The 26,956-nt window shown below is 40.0% G+C and overlaps 1 protein-coding gene across 6 annotated transcripts in view; it reads right to left on the bottom strand.

The window, feature by feature from the left end:
* The window catches only part of runx1t1 (RUNX1 partner transcriptional co-repressor 1), a 48,724-nt gene extending 22,409 nt beyond the window's left edge, over positions 1-26,315 (bottom strand). For all 6 annotated transcript variants that reach the window (XM_078791878.1, XM_078791876.1, XM_078791880.1 and 3 more), the window contains exon 1: positions 25,965-26,315. In XM_078791878.1, the coding sequence (XP_078648004.1) occupies positions 25,965-25,992 (28 nt within the window). In that variant the 5' untranslated portion in view covers positions 25,993-26,315. The remainder of the gene's footprint in view (positions 1-25,964) is intronic.
* Between the last annotated feature and the right edge of the window lie 641 nt (positions 26,316-26,956).

A 26,956-nucleotide genomic window follows, 5' to 3' on the forward strand; every position in this document is an offset into this window, starting at 1 on the left:
TGCTGCCATTAGGAAGACGAGTGGCGTCTTGAATTGGACAACGTGTATTAAAGAGAGTGCTTTATTCCGCTAATTGCTCAAACCGCAGCAGAGAGTCTGGGATGGGATGATTTATTCGCGTTCGGAAAAGCCGGGCTGCGGCTGCCGGCTCCGATATGAAAATACACGACGCCGCCCATCAGCACAAACACCTTACACGTGCACAATACGCACGCCTGCGTTCAAATTCTATTCCTCTTTCTGCTCAGTTCTCGTAGCCCAGAGATGATGTCATTGTCTAATTTGCATAATTGGTGTGTGTGTGTGTGTGTGAGACAAAACACATGAAAAGCAACACAAACGTGTGTAGAAATACAAATTAACTTTCTGCAAGGCGGAGCCACCTGTGAGTGCTTTTAGATGGGGGAGGGGCCTACAGTCCAGGAGAGGTTGCTTGACGAATCCCTCGTTTGGTGGCTCATTGGTTCCAGACCAAACCGCAGAGTAGGATTCCTTATTTATGAATATTATTTAATGATACATATAGTAGTAGTTAAAGAATACAAAACCTGTTTATTAGAGCCCGCTAGGCATGAAATAGCACCCCTATAGTCACCTTTATGCTCCTATTACCCCAATATAGTAGAAATAATAAAATAAGACATAGAATCTGTTTACCATCTTCTAAATGTTTTTAACACTAGAGCCCTCTAGACATGAAATAGCACCCCTATAGTCATCTTTATGCTCGTATTACCCCATAGAGTAGACATAGAAATTGTTTACCATCTTCTAAATATGTTTTAACACTAGAGCCCTCTAGACATGAAATAGCACCCCTATAGTGACATTTATGCTCATATTACCCCATATAGTAGAAATAATAAAATAAGACATAGAACCTGTTGACCAACTTCTAAATATGTTTTTAGCACTAGAGCCCTCTAGACATAAAATAGCACCCCTATAGTGACCTTTATGCTCCTATTACCCCATATAGTAGAAATAATACAATAAGACATAAAACCTGTTTACCACCTTCTAAATATGTTTTTAACACTAGAGCCCTCTAGACATGAAATAGCACCCCTATAGTGACCTTTATGCTCCTATTACCCCATATAGTAGAAATAATAATATAAGACATAAAACCTGCTTACCACCTTCTAAATATGTTTTTAACACTAGAGCCCTCTAGACATGAAATAGCACCCCTATAGTGACCTTTATGCTCCTATTACCCCATATAGTAAAAATTATAAAATAAGACATGGGACCTGTTTACCACCTTCAAAATATGTTTGTATTACTAGAGCCCTCTAGACATGAAATAGCACCCCTATAGTGACCTTTATGCTCCTATTACCCCATATAGTAGAAATAATAATATAAGACATAAAACCTGTTTACCACCTTCTAAATATGTTTTTAACACTAGAGCCCTCTAGACATGAAATAGCACCCCTATAGTGACCTTTATGCTCCTGTAAATGTGAAATAACACCCCAAATAGTCACCTACATGCTATCGTAGACAAAATACTAGAAAATATGACATACAAGATATAACCAAGACATAATATAGACTCCCTGAGAAAGTTCCTTGTTCCTGTGTTATGTTTACTTTCTGTCCTCATCTTCCATCATGCGACTAAAACACAGCATCAAGCGTCTCCTTTTGCTCCAACAACAACCAGCATCTCCTTCAGCCTCCTCCTATGCATCATTTATAGCTACGCTGTACCTTAAACAACCTTGGAAACAAACATAATAGACGTGTTAACGACTGCGCTTAATGTGTACATCTATGCTCCATTTATTAGCCGGCTAACGGACGCCGCTTATCGTCTGCTTTGCGGCCGGTGGACACGGCGTGCTCAGCCTTAATGGAAAGACGACAAGACGAGCGCTTTTGACTTTGCATAACTCGCTTTACAACTCCTCCGAAGTGCTGTTGCCGGGGGAATTAATGGGATGGAGAGGATGGGGAGGATGGAGGAGGCCATTAGCAGGAGTAGACGTATTGATGGACGCCACAAATGCCGGACGACGGCGCACGTGAAAGCCCAGGAGAATGAAAGCGGTTCATTACATGCAGGGCCGCTTTGTTCACCCATCAAACGTCTTTAGAGCCCATCACTACTATTGATTATTGATCAATATGCTCCTATTGCCCTATATAGGAGAAGTAATAAAATAGGACATAAAACCTGTTTACCACCTTCTAAATATGTTTTTAACACTAGAGCTCTCTGGACATAAAATAGCACCCCTATAGTCACCTTTATGCTCCCATTACCCCATATAATAGAAACAAGAAAATAAGACATAGAACCTGTTTACCATCTTCTTATTGTTTTTAACACTAGAGCCCTCTCGACATAAAATAGCACCCCTATAGTCATTTTTATGCTCCTATTACCCAATATAGTAGAATAAAAAAAGACATAAAACCTGTTTACCACCTTCTAAATATGTTTTTAACACTAGAGCCCTCTAGACATGAAATAGCACCCCTATAGTCACCTTTATGCCCCTACTACCCCATATAGTAGAAATAATACAATAAGACATAAAACCTGTTTACCACCTTCTAAGTATGTTTTTAACACTAGAGCCCTCTAGACATAAAATAGCACCCCTATAGTCACCTTTATGCTCCTATTACCCAATTTAGTAGAAGTAATAAAATAAGACATAAAACCTGTTTACCACCTTCTAAGTATGTTTTTAACACTAGAGCCCTCTAGACATAAAATAGCACCCCTATAGTGACCTTTATGCTCCTATTACCCCATATAGTAGAAATAATACAATAAGACATAAAACCTGTTTACCACCTTCTAAGTATGTTTTTAACACTAGAGCCCTCTAGACATAAAATAGCACCCCTACAGTCACCTTTATGCTCCTATTACCCAATATAGTAGAAGTAATAAAATCAGACATAAAACATGTTTACTACCTTCTAAATATGTTTTTAAAACTAGAGCCCTCTAGACATGAAATAGCACCCCTATAGTCACCTTTATGCTCCTATTACCCAATATAGTAGAAGTAATAAAATAAGACATAAAACCTGTTTACTACCTTCTAAATGTTTTTAAAAGTAGAGCCCTCTAGACATGAAATAGCACCCCTATAGTCACCTTTATACTCCTATTACCCAATATAGTAGAAGTAATAAAATCAGACATAAAACCTGTTTACTACCTTCTAAATATGTTTTTAAAACTAGAGCCCTCTAGACATAAAATAGCACCCCTATAGTCACCTTTATGCTCCTATTAACCCATATAGTAGAAATAATAAAATAAGACTTAGAACCTGTTTACCATCTTCTAATTGTTTTTAACACTAGAGCCCTCTAGACATGAAATAGCACCCCTATAGTCACCTTTATGCTCCTATTACCCAATATAGTAGAAGTAATAAAATCAGACATAAAACCTGTTTACTACCTTCTAAATGTTTTTAAAAGTAGAGCCCTCTAGACATGAAATAGCACCCCTATAGTCACCTTTATGCTCCTATTACCCCATATAGTAGAAATAATAAAATAAGACATAAAACCTGTTTACCACCTTCTAAATATGTTTTTAACACTAGAGCCCTCTAGACATAAAATAGCACCCCTATAGTCACATTTATGCTCATATTACCCCATATAGTAGAAATAATCAAATAAGACATAGAAATTGTTTACCATCTTCTAATTGTTTTTAACACTAGAGCCCTCCAGACATGAAATAGCACCCCTATAGTCACCTTTATGCTCCTATTACCCCATACAGTATCAGCGTCTGATGAACCCATCACTATTGATTATTGATCACAGGGGACTCGATGCCCACCTCCTCGAGGCCCCCTACAACCACTAAGTCATCTGGGAAGCTATCAGTTATTAGCAGCCATGACAGCGTAAACAAAAACATTTTTATACTATATTTGTTCAATAAATAAAAAGTAAAATGACGTAAACCATGCCATGTTTTCCGCACTTCCTGTCGGCCAGGCGTCCCAATACTTCTGTCCTGCTAGCCAAAGGAAGCTAACGCGTGCGTCTGCCACTCACAGGGATGTCTTCAGGCTTACATCATCCGCCGGTTACACGGCGGCCGATGTTTACCAAATCTCTCCCTCGCTTGCCCGCCCGCTCGTCCGCAAACCCGAGAAAGGAGATTTGATCCCGCGCCGCCGGCTCGCCAATGCACACCGTTGCCGAGGTTACGTGCGGGTTACATCACCCGGCCGCCAAACAAGGCTGCTATTGCGGCGCCAATCAACTGCAGGGAGCCGGAGAAGACGACACGGGACGTTACAACACTTGATATTATTCATATATAATTCATATAGCATCATACACGCAAGCATGAGGTCACATGTGCAACACAAATGACCAACATTGCCTCAGCGCGTCACTCATGGCGGCTGGCTGGAGAAACTGGTGCATCATGTTGACTTTTCATAGGCGGGGAGACCGCTACGCCGCTTCGCTACGCACGCGCTCGCTGCAGCAGACGAGGCTTGGAATAATAATGTTGGGACCTTCGCCGTCAATTAAATTACATAAAGTTGCTTTCAATCAAAGACTTTGGTCTATTATATTGTGTAATGGGAGTGTAAAGGTGACTATAGGGGTGTTATTTCATGTCTAGAGGGCTCTAATGATGTTAAAAAGTGTATTTGGAAGGTGGTAAACAGGTTTCCCGAGCTCTAACTTCCAAGATATTCCATTAATGAATAAGGAATCCTACTCTAATCATGATCGGGAATGGAAGCAATGAACCGCCATCAACGAGGGACGGCTATTTGGAATAATGCAAACAAAACCAAAGAGAGAGCGTTGACATTTTTTTTTTAAATAAAAAAATTTTAAACATTTTTTAAAAATGTAAAAAAAATACAAGAAATAATACAAAATAAATAACAAAAAATTTAGACTACAAAAAATATTTAAAAAATTAAATAAATGAAACAAAAACCAAAAACACCAAAAACCAAACCAAAAAACCCAACTCAAACTATATTAGGAAAGCAGGAAGTGAACAAATGTAACAGTTACTGATTGTAAAAGTACCACATGGAGGGGTAGGATTTAATAAGCTGTGCTTCTTCCTACTCCTTTTGGACATGTGGAACTGGGAACTGATTATGGGATGCACTCAATTGTAATCTGATGCATGTTCAAATGAAATTAAACCATTACCATTTTTTTTTGGAATGTGGGAGGAAACCGGAGTACAAATAAAAATAGTAGTAAAAATAAAAATACAATTAAAATTAAAAAAAAAAAAACAAAAACCAAACAAAAAAAACCCAACTTAAACTATATTAGGAAAGCAGGAAGTGAACAAATGTAACAGTTACTGATTGTAAAAGTACCAGATGGAGGGGTAGGATTTAATAAGCTTTGCTTCTTCCTACTCCTTTTGGACATGTGGAACTGGGAACTGATTATGGGATGCACTCAATTGTAATCTGAAATTAAACCATTACCATTTTTTTTGGGAATGTGGGAGGAAACCGGAGTACAAATAAAAATAGTAGTAAAAATAAAAATACAATTAAAATTTAAAAAAACAAAAAACAAAAACCAAACGAAAAAAAACCCAACTTAAACTATATTAGGAAAGCAGGAAGTGAACAAATGTAACAGTTACTGATTGTAAAAGTACCAGATGGAGGGGTATGATTTAATAAGCTTTGCTTCTTCCTACTCCTTTTGGACATGTGGAACTGGGAACTGATTATGGGATGCACTTAATTGTAATCTGAAATTAAACCATTAGCATTAGCATTAGCATTCCCGTTACCAAAAGGAGCAAAGACACAAACAAAGCAGCGTTACAATCCTGCTGCACTTCCTGGCTCTCTGAGTGTGGAGGCAGCAAAAAGACATAAGGAGATTTATCAATGGCACGCCAAGGTCTCAGCGCCATCTGTTCCTTCTGCACAAATATTACCGCACACACACACACACACACACACACACACACACACACACACAGATGTGCATGATAGCTAATAAAGCATACGTAGAGTCTAACATCACTTGTACTTGGACTAAATAAATAAAGAAGTGTATGTCATGTCTGTTGTCACCATCTGTTCAAAGGAAACATCCCGAGCTCGCAGACGAGCAATCGGGGGGGGGGAGTGAGAGAAACGATGAAGGTGAATCACAGCGCCGTAACAGCTCCACATGAAGGCGATGTATTGTTGCCGTTTCCTGTTGTTGCCAACACAAAACACGAGCAACAAAGTCGGGTATTGGGTACTTCTCGGGCCCCGCCCACCACCCTCTCCCTCCGGCGATGCTGGTGTTTGTATTCCTGGGCTACCTTAGCAGGTCCTTCCTGCACGGCGGAGCTACAGATGGATGCCACCACTCTCTCTGGACGCACGCCAGCACCAGCTAGCCAACAGCTTGCCTGGCACGGCGCCACACGCGTGTGTGTGTGTGTGCACTGAAACAGTGGCAAAATACCCTCGCACAGATGGGCGGCCAGAATACCTCCCTCACACACTCCCCCAGCGCATGCATGCAATAGTAGCGACAACACACACACACACACACACACACACACACACACACACACACGCTGTGTTGGGTTCGATGTTCTGACCCGCTTTGCACTTGCACAGCTGCTTCTTTAGGGCAAACAGCAAACATCACCTTTCACATCTGCGAGTCATCTGCAAGCTGCAACAACCCAGCCGCATCGAACGCATCATCACTCGCACAACACAAACACAAACAACACGGAACAATCCCAGAGACGCCTTTTATCCAAGGAGAGACTGCGGGCAGCAAAGTTGAGACACAAACAGAAAATGCCACCGTTTCTACGCCAAATGTGCTGCATGTGCATAGCATTTTCATGACAAAATGTTACAGTTTCAAGATGAAATGTGGTGTTTTCCTTGCAAAATTTGGGTTCTCATGGCAAAATGTGGCAAAACATTGCAGTTTTTGTTGCAAAACCTGTGTTTTTAGCAGCAAAATATAGGTCATTTCATGGTAGCCTGTAGAAGTTTCAGGGACAAATGTGGTGTTTTATAGTAATATACATGACTTTCATAGCAAAATGTGCCCCCCCCCCCCAAAAAAATATAGCTCTACCACGGCAGAATGGCACGATTATTATGTTTTGGTACAAAATTTAGATTTTTTGGCGAAATGTGCTGTTTTTGTTGCAAAATTTGGTTTTTTGGGGCAAGTTAGAACCAAAAATGAGCAGTTGTTTTTTTTTACAGCAAAATGTGGTGTTTACATTGCAAAATGTGGATTTTCTGGTAATATACATCACTTTCATAGCAAAATGTGCCCCCCCCCCCCCCCCCAAAAAAATATAGCTCTACCACGGCAGAATGGCACGATTATTATGTTTTGGTACAAAATTTAGATTTTTTTGGCAAAATGTGCTGTTTTTGTTGCAAAATTTGGGTTTTTGGGGCAAGTTAGAGCCAAAAATGATTTTTTTTTTCAAAAAAAAAATTTTTTACAGCAAAATGTGGTGTTTACATTACAAAATGGGGATTTTCTGGTAATATACATCACTTTCATAGCAAAATGTGGCATTTCCCCCGCCCCAAAATATAGCTCTAATGCGGCAGAATGGCACGGTTTTTGTTGCAATATTTTATTTTTTTTTTAATATCATTTTATAGCGAAATACAAGCACTTCCACAGTAAAATGTGGGGAATTCATTGCAAAATGCAGCATCTTATGGCAAAAAATTGGCAAAATGTGCTGTTTTTGTTGCAAAATTTGCTAAAAATAAGCTTTTTTTTTACAGCAAAATGTGGTGTTTACATTGCAAAATGTGGCTTTTCTGGTAATATACATCACTTTCATAGCAAAATATGGCATTTCCCCCCAAAATATAGCTCTACCACAGCAGAATGGTACGGTTATAATGATTTGGTGCAAAATTTTGATTTTTTTGATGGCATTTTATAGCAAAATACAAGCAATTCCATAGTAAACTGTGGTGCATTCATTGCAAAATGTGTCATCTTATGGCAATAAAATGGCAAAATGTGTCGGGTTTAAAGCAAAATGTGCTGTTTTTGTTGCAAAATTTGGGTTTGTGGGGCAAGTTACAGCCAAAAATAAACAGTTTTTTTTACAGCAAAATGTGGTGTTTACATTGCAAAATGTGGCTTTTCTGGTAATATACATCACTTTCATAGCAAAATATGGCATTTCCCCCCAAAATATAGCTCTACCACGGCCGAATGGCACAGTTATAATGTTTTGGTGCAAAATTTTGATTATTTTTTTATGTTTTTTTATATCAAAAAACAAGCACTTCCATAGTAAACTGTGGTGCATTCATTGCAAAATGTGTCATCTTATGGCAATAAAATGGCAAAATGTGTCGGCTTTAAGGCAAAATGTGCTGTTTTTGCTGCAAAATTTGTTTTTTGGGGCAAGTTACAGCCAAAAATAAGCAGTTTTTTTACAGCAAAATGTGGTGTTTACATTGCAAAATGTGGCTTTTCTAGTAATCTACATCATTTTCATAGCAAAATGTGGCATTTCCCCCCAAAATATAGCTCTACCACAGCAAAATGTCACGGGTTGTAATGTTTTTGTTGCAAAATTTAGATTTTTTATGCAATTTTACAGCAAAATGTGTTGTTTTCATTGCCATTTGTATGGTAAAATATGGCACTTTGAATTTAAATAAAGAAAATACTTTGCTTATGAGATATACTGTATGCTTTTCACTGCAAAATGTTGTGGTTTTATGACAAAATGTGCTGTTTTCATGGCAAAATGTGGCATTATATAAAATAAATAGCATTTCCATGGCAATTATGAGGAGGAGGAAGTATCTCCAGTAGGAATGCTAGAAATAGATGAGGTTTGTGAAGGCATGTGTGGACACCAGACAAGAGGAAGCAGAAACAAGGGCAGGAGAACGCAAGCGGAGCGAGAAGCGGATGGCGGTGCACAGATGGCGAGCTGTCAGCGCCCGAGTGTGTGGCCCGCGTGCACGCCGCATGTACGTGCGTCTTGCCCTTGCGTCCCGCGTGTGCATCCATGCGTGTGCGCGCGCGTCTGTGCCCTCCGAGCTTGGGAGGAGCAGGAGGAGGCGTGCATGCGTGTGCGTTGCAGATGGCGCGGGCCAGCGGACGCTGCTCGCCTGGCGGACTCTGCTGGCTGGCTGGCTGGCTGGCTGGCTGGAGGCGCACACTTGGTGTCGCCAGCCACCATGCCCCCCCCCCCCTTCCACCCCCCACCCCAGGCATGTCGAGAGGCGAGGGTACCTGCTGCCAGCTGCAGCCTCAACAGCGGAGACTCCGCTTTGACACAACATGGCAGCTAGCGTCCCGCCAACACAATGGCGTCAACATCAACACGTCTTCCCTTCATTGTCGCCGCTGTCTTTGAACGCATCGCCGCTGAAATGGCAATGGAGGTCTTTGTTGGCGGGATGTCAGCGCGGGAATCTCTCCAGCGGATATTTTTCTTTCCTGGTTTGTGTGTACAAACACCGTGCAAACATGCTGGCAGCGAGTCCAAGATAAAAATGTAACATTCCAACAGGACTGCAATCTATTTGTGGCTACTGTGGGTTGCATTCGGGTGACGGCGATGTCGAGTTTGTGTAATTGGCCATGATGTATTTGCAAAATTGAGTAAAAACATCACCATTAGCCACAAAAAAATTAAAAAAGCGCCAAAAAAACTCCATCTGCCTTAAATATGACCCATATTTCCATATCTTACCACAAATATAGTATATTCACTCACGGAAATAACCTTTTTATAACAAAAACTGTATGTAACATATTTCTGATCACATCTCACCCAAAAACACCTTTTAGCTATGAAATGACATATTTTAACCCAAATATAGCTAATTATGTCATAACAACAGACCTGCCAATGACAACACAACACTTGGCATTGGTAGCAGTGTAATGTAACACTAATGTAACACACCCTTTGTCACAAAAAAACTGACTCGCAATCAGAACCCCGCAAGTTGACAGAGCACTGCTATGATGTAACATCATCAGACACTGACAGGAAACTGCAATAAAGACAAATACACACAGAAGTACACACGTTTGGTATGAAAACAGCACATTTTGACAGGAAACGGCTGAGTTGTGTTGCCAAAACACAATAATTTGCCATAAAAAGGCAAGCTTTTTAAATAACTAACATGATATTACACCATGAACATTCATTCATTCATTCATTTTCTGTCGCTTTTCCTCACGAGGGCCGCGGGGGGATGCTGGAGCCTATCCCAGCTGCCTTCCCTTGGGGCGAGAGGCGGGGTACACCCTGGACTGGTGGCCAGTCAATCACAGGGCACATATAGACAAACAACCATTCACACTCACATTCATAGCTATTGACAATTTAGAGTCGCCGATTAACCTAGCATGTTTTTGGAATGTGGGAGGAATAAATGAGGGCAACTTTTGCTACTTTGAGCAAAGAAAATTGCTCCTTTTGCACGTAAAAATGCTTATGTAGGAATTGAAGACGTCGGCCACGCAAATCACAATTTTTTTCAAACCAAAATTTTGCCATATAAACGCATCTTGTCGTAAAAATCCTAGAATTTATACTAAAAAACACAAAATTTTGTCACAAAAATGCCACATCAAGCCATGAAAACGCTATGCAGGAGAAGGCAGATTCTGCCAAAATAGCACATTCTGTCCTATAAAAGCAAAGAAGAGGGAGTCAGCATGACCTCACAAAGGTACAACCGCGCTACACACCACATTTTACACAACAATGCACATTTTCACAATTTAAACACCGTATCTTGTTATAAAAACACAACATTTTATCATGCAAATGTCACATTCTGCAGCAGGAAACTATCGCCAAAACGTCTAACATTTTGCCATGCAAATTCCACCCATAACATTTGAAATGAATTTTGCCACATGAAAACACCAACCTTTACCATAAAGCCGCTATAAAGAGCTATTTTTGCCAGAAGAATAGAAGCATTGTGCCATGAAAACACCACATTTTGGCATAATAACATAACGCCATGCAGCAATAAGACATATTACCATAACATAAATACCACATTTCACCATAAAAACACACATTTGGCAATAAAACTGCGATATTATAACAATCAAAATGTCATATTTTGCCTCACGTGATGAAAATGCTAATTTTGCAATGAAAACACCAAACTTTGCCATAAAAAAAGACATTTTGTCAAAAACACACACATTTTTTCTAATATAAAAATACACTTTGCTATAAAAGGGCTACTTTATGTTATTAAAATGGAATATTTTGCCAGAAATATGGACTAATATGCCATAAAATACTCCCATTTTTCAATGAAAACAGCCCATTTTGCCATCAGCGGACGTGCAACACACACAAACACACACACACACACACACTCTCTCACGTGTTGTATTACAGTATTGGAGTATTAAAGGTGGATGTCAACACAATGATAAAAACATTTGCACCACATCTCTGCAGCTGACTGTGTGTATTATTTCTCTTTGTGTGTGTGTCTGTGTGTGTGTGTGTGTGTGTGTGTGCGAGACAAAGCATGTTGAGATGATTGCAAGCCAACAAGCCTCGTGTTCCCCAGCGGGATCCTCAAGTGCCAGTAATGGATGGAAGAAAGAGTAACAAACGTAACACACACACACACACACACAAGACAACCTGTGTGTGTGTGTGTGTGTGTGTGTGTGTGTGTGTGTGCGTGTGTGTGTGTGTGTGTGCGTGTGTGTGCGTCTCCCTGAAAAGGCAAACATGCTGTCATACTCCGCCTGCCTTTTGAAAGCTGCCGTTTGCTTGCAGGAACACACGCTGATAAAAAAGCAACGACTCGTATAAAAAAGCAACGCCGCCGTCTCCACACATGGTTTCTTCCTCCTTTCACATGCTAAAGCTAACCGCTAGCAACACAAAAATACGTCCTGGAAGATGTTTGTATTTGCGTTGCATGCATGCAAATGAACACTTCAAGACTTTTAGCAGCCATTACCTTGAAAACGGGTTTGATTTTTATATTTGAAAGTCCGCATTCAGCCATGAAACCCACGCTAAGCAAAGATGCTAAAGCTAAAACGACACATCGCCAGGAAAATCACACATTTTTTGCAACAGGAAAGATGTCTTTAAAATAAAAACCCTACCTTTTGTATGACAAAGAAACTTCTAAAATAAAAAAACAAGACATTTCTTCATGAACCAGCTATATTATGCCTAAAAAATGTAACCAAAATCGCCTCAAAAACACAATAATTGCAGAACAATTGCAAAACAATGGCCAAATCAAGCAAAGAAAAGTGTGGACATTTTTTAATATGGACAAAAAATTCCAAATTTTACCTTGAAAACCACAATATGCCATTAAAATGCTACTTTTTTCTAACCAAGTTAAAATGAAAACATGAAATTTGGACATTAAAATGCTACATTTTGTATCAAGAGCCATAGCACCAATTATGTAGAAAACTGGACTATCGTCAAGGTTGATCCCTTCCGTTTGGGAATGCTCCCACCACATTCTGCTATGAAACCCCCAGCAACCGAAAGCAACACCACCCTTAAAGAATGCTAATGCAGGGATGGCAAAGGCTATATTTGACCAGAAGAACAACATTCTGCCATAAAAATGTATTTTTACAACAGTAAAATTTGTATTCCAAACAAAACATTTGAGATTGTCCAATGGAAACGCCACATCCGGTCACATCCGAGTTTTCCAAAGTCTACAAGGACAAAAGCTACATCAAAAAGGCGAGATTTAGCATGGCAACAAGACTTCTCCAGTGAAAAAGAACATTTTGCCATGAATCAGATCTAGTTTGTCTACACAATGTTCAAATGTTGCCAAAAACACAACCGTGAAAAAAAAAATGGAGCCAAGAAGACACAAAAATTTTCAGGTAGGCGGAGAAAATATTTTCCATATTTTCCTCAAAAACAATAAGCTGCCGATATCACATGTTCTGCAACGTATAAGCTATATTTCCAAGAAATATACAACCTTTTGGGTGCGCATTTTGCAATGAAAGAAAAAAACACGACAAGAAAACGTTTTGCCATGACACCCACGCTAGGTAAAGAAAACAGCACACTAAAAAACGCAAGGGTAGGAGTGTACACGCTAGGTTTGACCTCAAAACATACGACTTTTCTTATGCATACCAAACAGCAACCGAGTCATACACTACATTTTGCATTACAACGCACATTTTCACAATAAAAACAAAAAATTCTGCCCTAAAAATGTTATATTTTGCTCATGGAAATGTGACACTCTGAAAAAAATCTACATCTAACAGAGAAACAGGCTGCACAGCGGTTGAGTGGTTAGCGCGCAGACCTTTTTTTTTGCCATATAAACACATCTTATCATAAAAATCCTAGAGTCTATCCTAAAAAAACACAACATTTTGTCACACAAATGCCACATTAAGCCATGAAAATGCTATGCAGGAGATGGCAGATTCTGCCAAAACAGCCCATTCTGTCCAATAAAAGCAAAGTGAAGGGAGTCAGCATGACCTCACTAAGGTACAACCGAGCTACACACCACATTTTACACAACAATGCACATTTTCACAAAGTAAACACCACATCTTGTCATAAAAACATGACACTTTCCCCCAAAAAACACAACATTTTATCATGCAAATGTCACATTCTGCAGCAGGAAACTATCGCTAAAACATTTTGCCATGCAAATCCCACACAAAAAAAACATAACATTTTGCAATGAAAAGACCGCATTTTGCCCTAAAAATGCCACATTTTGCCCTAAAATCACAATTTGTTATGCAAATGTCCAATTCTGCAACAAAAGAGTTTCATCTAAAATGAAGACAACAAAACTTCTGCAATAAGACACCACACTAAAACACCAAAAAAGCAAAAAATTTGCCCTAAAAATGCAAGGGTAGGGGAGTAAACATGCTATGTTTCACCTCAAAAATACAAATGGCTTTATTTTTTTTTAACTAAAAAGGAAAGATTTTGCGACGCAAAGGACATATTCTGCAACAAAAAAAGCACGCCATTTTGGATGACAACAGATCATATTTTGCCTTTAAATAGCTACATTCTGCCTACAAAATTTTAACATACTTCCAAAAAACAAAACAAACATGTATGCAAAAGAAAAACACTTCATCTTGAATTCTTCAGCCAGACTGAGCCAAGAAAACCATGAAACTTCCACATTCAAACCCCAAATCAACATTTGGCCATGGAAATCACACATTTTGACAACAAACAAGCTATACTTACATAAAGTATACTTACAACAAAAAGGCCACATTTTACACGACAATGCACATTTAGCAATAAAATCCCCACGGCTTGTCATAAAAATGATTCAAATCTATTTTGCCTTGACATCCCAACATTCTGCAACCAAACCAAAACAAAAACACATGTTGCATGACAACAAAAGCAGCACATTTGCCATAAAAGTCGACACTGTCCCAAGTGAAGGCAACAAAACATTTCCCATGGAATAGCTTAAATAGTTGAAATACTTCATAATTTTAAAACTTAAAAACACAACAAACGTGCTGTATACTTAAAAGAAGAACATTACGTTCTGCAATGTAAACATATAATATCTATATATTCTACAGATAGAGCCATGACATTGCTACCATTTGTCATGGCAAGTCAGATCAAATTTAAATCAAAATGCAAAAAAAAATAATAATAATTTAATTAATAATTTAATAAAAATAATTTTACAAAATTTACCTGTACTATTACCTACATTAATGGACTATTTTTAGTGTTAAAAAAATAATCATATAAAAAAAAAATATATATATATATCCTAACATAAAAGCATTTTAGGAGACAAAAGAAAAAGGAAAGAAATCATTTCCAAAAAAATATTAATTTTAAATGAAAAACTCCTAATTTTACCTGAAAATATTTACAGAAAACTTACAAATTTACATCACAATAAACCCAAAAATATTTCAAAAGCCTTAATATGAGGAAAAAATGGAAATAGACAAGAAATATCCAAGAAAAATAATCCAAGAAAATGTCATATTCCTGCAAGAAAATACTGCACTAGCCTAAAAAAACTAAACAAAACAAATATATATGTGTATTGGGTGACAAAAGTGGTCCAAGCTGACCCGTGATTGGCTGATCCACTCTGGTGGCCGTATGGTGCTAACGCTAGCAGGCAGAGTGGGCATGTCCCGTTCAACAACAAGCTGTGGAAGACTGACAGCGAGGTGATGTAGTCCACTTGGACCGGAGCACCAGAGGAGATTGGACTGGAACCCGCCGAGCCGCCACCACCACCGCAGCCCAGGAATGTTTCCAAAAACTCGTGAGGAACTAATAGGAAACAGCGGTGCGGTTCCTTGAAGCGGCACGGCAACAGGAACATGGGGGCCATTCCCCGCTAGCCCCTCGCACGTCGCCTCCGGGGTCCATGCCCGGTTGGCCACACAATGGGTCGTCAGAATGAGAGGAACCGCCGGGCGTCTGCAGATAGCCCCACGGCTCAGGAACCAGAAAAGGAACCTTGGACATGAGAGGGTGGAAGCGAGGTGGGACGGCTCGGGTGCTCAGGATGTGTGTGTGTGTGTGTCAGGATGTTTTTCCCTCGCATGGCAGGTGATACTAGCGCTAGCTCGTCTGCTGGTACCGGGAAGGGCGGCCCGAGAATGGCCGAGGGTCTGCTGGCCCTGAGCCCGACCCCGCAGTCCTGGATCCTGCCCCGACTGAGCGGGCTGCATCCTATCAGGCTTCCTCAGACGCCCCCCGGGGCACCCGGTAGGGGGCCTAACCTGGCACTCATGGAAGCCCAAACCTCACAACGCACAGCAGAAACCTGCTTTGGAGGTTTCCATAGCAACACAAGTAGCATTTTTGTATCGGGATGCTAAACAAACAAACAACAACTTTCTGCTTTTTCTTTTCATGACCTCCATCCTCACGGCCATGATGCCGTTTCTGACCCGGCCCCAGCTACATGAGCCCACCCCATGTACACGCTCACCGCTTTGCTACACATCTTAAAATGCTCAACCTTTTCCAACAAACTAGTTGCTAAGCTAGCTAGCTAGCTAGCTAACAAATTCCAGGAAGGTACAAAAGTTAGTGAGACCACGTCAACAAGACTTGAAAGAAAAGATTATAATACAATACACAGACTCCGGGGTCTGCATCCTACCAGGCCAGAAGCCGACCCGGTCTACGAAGACCAGACGTTCCTCCTCCAGCTGCAAACCAGCCTGGTGAATTCAGACGGTCTAGCCTTCCTCATACTTCATTGGTACTTACGTTGGTATAGTTGTTTGATATTTCAGCTGTTACAAAAGCAATTTTTAGTCGGGAGCTGATATTTCCCTGAACCTTAAACTGAAAAACTAAAACTGAAAAACACGCCAGCAGCGCATCCAGACATTTGTTGGATTTGCACAACTCCTACTCCATCTTTAACAGATTCACTGAACTTGTTGTCGCCTTCACACAACCTGCATGCACGCGTGTTATATTTAGCCGCCGTCGTTGGAAATGATGGCGCAGGGAAAGAGGGCGTGGTGTCGGAATGCAGGAAGAAGCTTGTAATTGCGTGTGAAAGCCGTAAAATCCGACTTTAGATCCTCCGCTTTCATCACACAAACGTGGCTCGCTTCCTTTTGGATGTACGTCTACTCAAATAGCTACAATTCTTTTATTATTTTTATTTCACGCACCGATGATGATTAGAATGAATAGCCTGAAGCCACAGCAAAAATTCACATTTTTGCACTTTAATAACAAACAGTGTCAGATTGTTGCAAGGTCAATGTCATCATAGTGTCAGAATAAAATCCTAACATGAGAAGCATTTAGGGAGAGAAAAAGAGGAAATAAATCATAAAAAAAATGAAAAAGTCCTAATTTTACCTGAAAATATTTATAGAAAACTTACAAATTATATCACAATAAAAATGTAATATTTAAAAAGCCTTTATATGACAAAAAAATGGAAATAGACAAGAAATATCCAAGAAAAATAATCCAAGAAAATGTCGTATTTCTGCAAGAAAATACTGCACTAACCAAAAAAAACCTAAACATTAAAAAATATATTTTTTTTAATTTTTGCCAGATAAAATCCTCACATTTAGGGCCAATTTACAAGAATTAGGAGAAATTTTCCAAAATGTATATATAGATTTTCAAATATATTTTATTTAATATACATATTTATTTGTATTTAAATATATTATTTTATTATTTTATGTAAATTATGTATTTATATTTTATTTAATATTTCATATAATATTTAATCATAATTTTTAATGATTTATGTATTTTTATTTATGAAAATGTATGATGAAGTGTAGCCACGCTTCCACGTTTCCACTGTTGCAGGTGCACGAGTGCTGCCGGCCGTGATGACGTGCTCGAGCGTTGGGAAAAATCCCATCTTAAACATTTGCCCTGAATTATTACCCAGGCGGAATCACACATAAAGACGAGTGCCGGCGGGTTTTCCTACAAAACGAAGAAATCAGGCGGTGATTTGTCCTCGTGGGGCGGGGCGGGGTGGGGGTTGGGGGGATGAGGGAGACGTGTAAAACCACAAAATGGTTTGCAGTGATGGAGGAAGGAAAGTCAAAAGGGAGCTTTATCTAAGCCTCTAAGTGAAACTTATTACATTTCATCAATGGTATGACAGCGTAATGGTTAGCATGTGTGAGCCAGAGTGCACACGCGGTGGGGGGGTGGGGGGTCGTCGATGGGGGGGGGGGCTGACGGAGTGGCTTTGGCTTTTTTGCCAGCGCAGAAAAGCAGATGTTGATAAAGAGACATCGGCGGAGGAGCAGATGGGTAAGAAATCATCAGCACACAAAGCAAACATCTCGCAACATCTGCAGAAACGTTTCTTCAAATCCCAAATCTTGATCGTACGTCTGCAAGAGTCGAAGCCCGGAGAGAGTCGGGAATCTTCCACAAAGTCTGGACGGCACTCCAACACCACGAGTGGCTTTGCACGTTGCTTTCTTATCGATTTCTATATACTTATAAATATTCTATACATGCTATGTTCTACCCTCATACAGTGGTGTGAAAAGGGAATTGAGATCCATCAGTGTTATAAAGCCATTTGTAAAGCTTTGGGACTCCAGCCAACCACAGTGAGCGCCATTATCCTCAAATGATGACAAACATGGAACAAAGGTGAACCTTCCCAGGAGTGGCCAGCCAACGTTACTGGGTGGTGTGGATCTTTATTTTGCGGAAAAGCGCTTGTCTGCATTTGTCTGTGCATTATAGCATAGATGAATGTAGCATTATAGCACAGAGGAATGTGGCATTATAGCACAGAGGAATGTGGCATTATAGCACAGAGAAACGTAACATTATAGCATTGAGAAACGTAGCATTTTAGCATAGAGGGATGTAGCATTATAGCATCGAGAAATGTAGCATTATAGCATCGAGAAACGTAGCATTATAGCATTGAGGAATGTAGCATCATAACACAGAGGAATGTAGCATCATAGCACAGAGGGATGTAGCATTATAGCAGAGAGGAATGTAGCATGATAGCATAAAGGAATGTAACATCATAGCATAGAGGAATGTAGCATTATAGCATAGAAGTATGTAGCATTATAGCATAGAGTAATGTAGCATTATAGCACAGAGGAATGTAGCATTATATCACAGAGGAATGTAGCATTATATAGCATAGAGGAAGGGGTTGTTAATAGCCTTTTCCCACCACAATCAGTGGCAACATTAGATGTTACTGATGCTGTAGAAAACCTAAAGCTAAGATGCTAAAGCTACTTTAGCTAAAATGCTGTAGCTCCTCTCCTGGAAACCACAAAAGCCAAAGAGATACAGCTGAATAGGTGCAGATTCTGGAAGAACTAGAAAAGGTTTCTGTGCTGGTTATTGTGTGTAGCTGCTCTATAGGAGTCCACAACTCAATACAGCTTGGAAATGGGGGAGGGGCGTCATCGAGAAGAGCGATGCGTACGTTCATGTCAGACTCGTCACCACGTGTGTCCTGAGAATGTAAAGGGGATGTGATGACTCGCTAAACATGGCGGCACGCATCCTTCCTGCTACGTCTTCTTATTCCCTGGCAGCGCAGGTGGGGCCAATGAATGGCGCCAAACGGGAAACACCCACGTGAGGACACCGCTACTTTCTTGCGAACTTGCGTGCTACTAGCTAGCTCGGCGTGGCTAACATTTATGGTCGGCCATTTTCCCGCTGGAAGAGAAGTTAAACAAAATGAGGTCTTTTACTCGCGTCGGGAGAAAATTGCGCATCCCCCAAAATGCCTGCGTTCTCTTTGTCGCCTTTTCCAGCCACTTTCACTCGTGCTTTTTTTTTTTTTTCCTTCAAGTAATTGCTGCTCTCGCACGTCGGAAGCCACTTGCTGTCTGTCGCTGTGACGACCAGACCAAGCGGTGGCAGCGGCGGCGGCGGCGGCGAGAGCGGCATCGCTTTTGTTTGCCGCCACAGCAGCTTCTTGCTTCCATTACCCTTCATTCAAACGCAACAACACCTCCTCCTTTATTTGCCTGACATGTATTGATGTTATTTCATCACACACACACACACACACACACACACACACGCGTGTCTGGCTGTAGTTGAGTGGAGACGTCAATAAAGAGAAAAAAAAAGCAGAGCTTCCACGGCACGGCGTGCACGTATCGATCTCGGCCTTCTTAATTACACTCCTTTCTCTCCCTCTCTCTCCTTTAACCAGGCTACTTTTACAACAGATTGTTCACACGTCAAGATTAAAAGCGTACGTCAAAGCCAGCAGCACCAAAACGCAAAGATCTCACAGTTTCACTTCAGCGAGGGAAAAGTCATCATTTTTACCAGAAATGAAATTATGGACTCCAATATAAAAATGGATATAAAAAAAAAAGCACAGTTGACAGAAGTCATTGTGTTGTCACAATAAAATCCTAATATAATTAGAGAGATTGTAAATGACAAAAAAAGTCACATGCTTACAAAAAAAATCAGAAAAAAGTTGAATTTTACATGAATAAAATATTTAACTTTACTGTTAGTATGAAAAAAGTCCGTAATTAACAGGAAAATAGTCAAAATTTTGTGAGGAAAAAAGGGCATGTCTCTACGGGAAAAGCTGCACTATTATCAATAAAAATATTATTGCAAGAAGTTTTACAAGGAAAAAAATTTTTTTTTAAATATTGCGATATGCTGGAATTTTTTTTGTTTTGCAAGAAATTTTTTTATGAATTTTCAGTGAAAAAGTCACAATACAAAAACTAAGTCCGAATATTTATAGAAAAAAAATTACAAAAAAAAAACAATGGAACCGGAGAAAGAACTTTCAGTTTTACAAGCTCAAAGTCACATTTTAAGAGAAAAGGTCATATTTTTATGAGAAAAAGTGCAGCACTTTTATAAAAACAATGCTACACTTCCACTTTTCTGACCCATAAAGTAGTTTGAATGTTGTATTCTGGTGTTAAACTATGCCAAAGTTTCACATAATGAGGTTTGTACGTTTGGAAGTGAGCCCTGAAACAAGTTTGGGATCGTTTTCATGGACCAGCTCACTGTGACATCACAGGGAGCCTTGTGATATATGGGCATGCCCAGGTACAAGCTGAGTGTGACCAATCAAAGCGCAGTGGGCGTAACCGGAGGCGGGCTGTGGGGTGGAACAAATTAAGCGGACCGTTTTTTTTTGACAAATCCAAGGAAATGCAGCTGGAATAGGTGCAGATTCTGGAAGATCTAGAAAGCTTTCCGTGTGGGTTATTGTGTGTAGCTGCTCTATAGGAGCCCCAAAATGAGCATAATAGGTGCTTTTTAACAAAAAAGAAACATTTGATGAAAAAAATACTTTTTGTTTACATAGTTTCACACAAAAATACTGCAAAGTTACAAGGAGAAAGTCCAAACATTTACAAAAAAGTTACAAATTTGCAAGAAAAAGGGGCCTATTATGCTCACTTGCGTTTTTTAGATTGTGTTGTGGACTCCTATAGAGCCACTACACCCCATAACCAGCACAGAAAGCTTTCTAGATCTTCCAGAATCCGCACCTATTCCAGCTGCATTTCCTTGGATTTGTCAAAAAACTATCTGCTTAATTTGTTCTTTTTTTTGTTGGAATTTTTGACAAATCCAAGGAAATGCAGCAGGACTAGGTGCGGATTCTGGAAGATCGAGAAAGCTTTCCGTGTGGGTTATTGTGTGTAGCTTTTGGATTGTGTTGTGGACTCTTATAGAGCCACTACACACCATAACCAGCACAAAAAAAGCTTTCTAGATCTTCCAGAATCTGCACCTATTCCAGCTGGATTTCCATGGAGTGCAGGCAATCTGCAGCCCATATAAGGAAGTCCAGTTTACATCAACGTCAGTAGAATTTGGTGCGTTCAGTGCCGTCCCAAACGTCAGAAATGAAGGAATAAGTTGTAGTTTTACAACAGAGAGAAAAATCCTACTTTTTTATCCCAAAAAAGTCACACAAACTAAAAGAAATGTTTAAAAAAAAGGTAAAGCTTTCTTCTAATACACCTCAAAATAATTAATGGCTAAATAATCAATCATAAATGGCTGACAGATCACACTCTTAAAGGTGACATCATCAACACGCCCGTACAATGGTCCTTAAAGATGTCCGACGGGTCCTCCTTCTATCCAGGCACGCGCTCAAAAGGACGCCCCTGCAATTTTAACGCCGCTTCTTGCAGCCAAGGAGCGCGACGAGACGGATGGCTAATCCTAATCACCGTCCCTGAAACCCCCCCACCCGCCCCCACAACGTGTCCTGGCCTTCCCGTGTGAATGAAGAGGTGATAGCAGGCATCGTCTCGGCTTTGTGGAGTCTTGTCGGCCATTTTTCTCATTCACACAGCCACACAATCACACACACAGGGCCTTATCTCCTCCAATAAGACACCAATGCCAGCAGGAGGCTTGTCAGGATGGCCACCTTGTACGTGGACGTGTGTGTGTGTGTGTGTGTGTGTGTGAGGGGAAGGCAATGTGCATTAGGGCGATTACAATATCAGCAGACTCCAGATGGAGGCAGGAAAATAAACAGTGGGACAGAAAGAGAGGACATCCTAAAAGAGACATTGTGTGTGTGTGTGTGTGTGTGTGTAGAATAGAGTCGGAGAAAGTAGAGTTAATTAGCAACTCAATCCCAGTCTATTGACAGTGTGTGAGTCTTAGCATTAGCGCCTTAGCTGGTCCTGCATTGACAGTAAAATAGAAAGTAAATAAATATCGTCGTAGTTTGGACGTACGCTGGGATCAGCACGTCACTTTTTTTTTTTTTACCAAATAACCTGTTCCGGTGTCAAACTGTGGCCAAAAAAAGAAGAATAGACAGAATGAAATCCATAAAGCATTGTTATTGTTATTGTATATATATTGTTATTGTTATTGTAGATATATAACCATTCCTTCCAAACGTGTGAGATGGATACAGAATCAGGACGGGGGGGGGGGGGGGGTCCTGGTCTCCGTTAACTCGTTGACTTAATCCCCCCCTACCAGGTACCCAGGTAAGATCCCAGGCCGTGATTTAAGGCGACTCACTGAGTGCCGACTCAGTGGATCCACTACCCGATTCACTTCAGTGACTGACTCATGAGAACACGAATCACCTTTTCTCACCAGACTCCTCCAACGTGTCCAATCAGAGCAGGACATTTGAAAAAGCCAATGGAGAATTAAAAAAATCCCTCCTGCTACATCTTCTTCTTCTTCTATGGGGTGTCCCCACACATGACACTGGACCTCTCACGCTACCCCCGCTAATCCAACTGCTACAAATACTGCTAACACTACTACTAAAACTACTGCTAGTACTAGTCCAACTGCTAGTACTACTACTACTAATGCCAATACTAGTAAAACTGCTAGTATCAGTACTAATGCTACTACAGCCACTACTACTAGCACTATTAATATGACAACGGCTATGAGTACTAGTGGCTGTACAAGTACTAATAGTAGTACTACTACCACTGCTAGTACTACTACTTATGGTAGTACTAATGGTGCTACAATTATTACTATTACTGCTAAAACTACTATGAGTACTACTACTACCAGTACTACTACTAGTAGTGCTGGCACTAATACTACTACTATTACTACTGCTATGACTTACTAATATTAATTGTGTTAGTACTACTACCACTGCTAGTATTACTACTGCGAGCAGTATTACTGATAATACAATTCAATTATCGCCATTACTGCTAATACGACTACTAGTACTACCACTACTACTACTGGTACTAGTGTTAATTGTACTAGTACAACTTCCGGTACAAGTATTAATATTACTCGTAGTATTATTAAATGAATACTACAGTACAGTTCTTACTAGTACTGCTAGTGAAATACAATAGACTTTGACTTCTATCGTGTATATGGAGTATAATTCTACCTTGGAGAAGACTGTTAGCACAGGTTGGTATCCTGAAGGGTACTTTTGGTATCTTCAAGGGTACTTTTGGTATCTTCAAGGGTACTTGTAATATCTTCAAGGGTACTTTGACATGATCACAGGGGGACAGGGGATTGAACCAGCAATCTTAAAGATGACTACTCTACCACCTGAGCCATACCGCCCCACTACTACTACTACTACTACTTAGTAAGAGTACTACCGGTACTGGTGTTTCTGCTGTGAATGATATTGAAAAGACACGTGTGATAAACCTGCAAACGGCTCATCTAATTCACTTTGTTTACCTTTCATTTATTTCCCTGCTCTTTATCTCTGCAAACACGCCCACTCACACTCCAGGTAATAGTCTGATCCCAGCTCACCCATTCACACAGAGGAACAGGTATACAGGTAGTATACAGGTAGTAGTGTAGCATGAGCTGCTCTGCTAAACAAAGGCGGTACTTTACGACTAATAAAACCGTTCGCACCCTTCCTCCTACACTTGCCTGCATCCCCGTAAGACTCTTTTTATTTGACAATTAACAGCGTTCAAACACTTTCTAAGAACGCTGGGAAAAATACTCTCAAAACATGTGAATTCATCTTAAACGGCGTGGTGTCATTGAACGCAACTCTTCAGGCCCATAATAACACGTTAAAGTGGGACGCTAATGTTGTGCTGCTATTCAGTAGATAGACTTCCTTTCAGTGAAATACAGTAAAAATGGCCATATTTCACATGTAGTTGCAAATGGCGATTAATCATGATTAATTAACTTGAAAACCATGATTAATCTGATTGTAACTTTCAATCATACCACAAAAAAAGTTTGTTTTTTTTAAAGAAATGATTGCAATTCTGTAAGATGAAAGCTGGGAAAATGAAAATTAAATATTAGGAGAAATCTTTGAAAAAAAAGGTTAAAAAATCACAATGTTATGAAAAAATATGACAATGTTACAAGAACAAAGTCAGAATACACTTTGAATTTGGGGTTTTATGAGCTGAAAGTCATAGAAACCTGAGAAAAAGTCATCGTTTTTATGAGGAAAAAGTCACAATATTACTTAATAATCGCAAAGGTATGAGATGATGGTCATCTTTTTGGGAGATATGAGAATAATATTAGAAGAGAAAAAAAAGAGAAAAGATTTGTACCAATTTTACATGAAAACCATCTTCATTTGATGAGACAATATTGCAATATTACACAAAGACCACCCAAAAAGACAACAAAAAACCCTTCATGGAAGAACACATTTTTGTTGAATTTTACCTGAAAAAGTCCCATTTTTACAAAAATTACATATTACAATATTAGAAGAACCAAGTCAGAAAATTAATAGAAATCATTTACAAAAAAAAATCTAATAATAAATAAATTTACGGGAAATTAAGGCAAAAAAACTTTTTCTATGTCACACTATTTTGATTTGTTTTATTGTAATTTTAATTCTATAAAATAAAAGTAAAAAAAAGTAAAAATGATGACAGACATGATACAAGCAAAAAAGTCTGAATATTATGATCAAAAATAAGTTAATGAGAATTTTAGGAGAAAAAAATTACAAAGTTCCAAGAGGAGAGACAGAATGTTTCCAGAAATAAGACAAGAAAAATCTGGGAATTCAGGATGGGATTTTTGAGTTTGAGGAATGAAGGAATGGAAGTCAACATTTCATGTTGGAATATCACAAGAAAAATTAAATGAAATAATGATTTTTTTAAAGAAAAGGAGCTCATTTGCAAGAAGAAAGTCCGAGTATTTATAGAAAAGTTACACTTTAGGAAGTAAAACGAAATAAAGTTCTCTAAGGTGAATGAAAAAAATCAGAAAAGCCAAAAAAAGTCACAAAGTTCTGACAAAAAAAAAATACTAAAAAAAGAAATGAATGTCATCCCATAACACATGAAAATAAAACCTTAATATGATAAGCGAAAAAAAACTACGAAAAAGTCCAAACATTAACTTTTTTCACGAAAAAGAAAATTTTCAGAAACATTTTTGCATGTTCTTCTTTCACCAAAGCCAAGCTCGGCCCACTAAGTACTCTATACTACATATTAATACTACGTATACTACATATACTGTATATACACAACAGCCCAAGTTATTGACAAGAATTCCCTTCTCTGCTGCAGTCATCTCCATCATTGGATGCTCTGCTCCACAAGACATCCAAGCTATGACGGACTTTGCATGAAATATGCAAAGAATAGATGCAAAATAAATGCGGACGTGCACAAAGATTGTCCGCAGCGCCAAATGCATCCCATAAACACCCCGATCGCTGCCGGAGAGCCGGTGAGCACACCGAGCGAGACGCATGCACACCATATGATGTTGGCAGCATGTGGCATTGCTGCACACAAAGACAAGATTATTGCGCTGATTTCGGACTTGCGGCATTCACATAAACACCTGATTGCTCCCGTTCGACCCCCCGCAGAGATTGCTGAGGTGAAAGGGGGGGGGGGGCATGAGAACGCAGTACATGGAAGAATATGCAAAGGGAGGAATAAAATAAAAGGTGACTTACAGCGAAAGGACTCGGAGATTCCCACCATGCGGCACACGGTGCTGGGATGCAGGGGAGAGGAGGAGGCTCGCTGGGGTCCAACCTCGCAGCACCGGAGGACCGGGTGCGGACGGGTGTTTTTACTCCAAAAGTCCAACAAAATACGGAAGGCGGAAGCACGAAGGAGCCCACTTTAAGATGACAAGACGCGGGAAGTCTGCCCTAAAAGGTTTGATGCCGGTCTTTTCTTCCCATCCGTCCTATGTACGGGGCGACTAATCCTTCAAAAGCGTCGTGCAAAAGCACAAATACTCTCTCTCTCTCTCTCTCTATCACTCTCTCTCTCTCCAGCTAGACGCCAACACTCCGCCTCGGGTCTCCGATGGCGCGCCGACGAGCAGCAGCGGCTCTCTGCCTCGACTCGGAAGACAGCAGCGCAGCCAGGTGGCGCTGGGCGGGGCCAACGTGCCACCAAGCAGGAGCAGGAGGGGGGGCATCATCATCATCATCATCTGAGTGGTTGATCCAAACGTATCGATACCAGAGTACCAAGAGTCACGTGGATACCTAATGGAGACCGCCATTGTGACTTTATTACCATAATAGTATGACTTTTTCCCGACCGTAATCTTCCAAAATTTCAACTCCCAATTAACTTAATTTTACTTTTACTTGAGTACTACAGCTTAAAAAAAAACATATTAATTATTTAATATTTCCACTATATGCTACCGTTTGTGCTCCCAACATTTGTCCTTATTGCAATACAACGTATTTTGGTGAATATGCTAACCTAGCATGATGCTACTGTTAAAATGCAAGGGCTGAGTTCGAAACAGCATACTTACCTACTACTCATTCTAACTATTTGAGTATGTAGTGTGTCTACACTGGTAGTATGACATTTTGGAGTATCCGAGAAGTACTGCATTCGCCAGAAATGTTGAGTATGTATCGTAAACTGACTGGAATACGCAAATTACCCAGAATTCAACGCAACGTGACGTCACCGC

This window comes from Doryrhamphus excisus, linkage group LG7 (genome assembly GCF_037039965.1).
Source record: "Doryrhamphus excisus strain RoL-2023G ecotype Guam linkage group LG7, RoL_Dexc_Guam_v1.1, whole genome shotgun sequence".
NCBI classification, from domain to species: Eukaryota; Metazoa; Chordata; class Actinopteri; order Syngnathiformes; family Syngnathidae; genus Doryrhamphus; species Doryrhamphus excisus.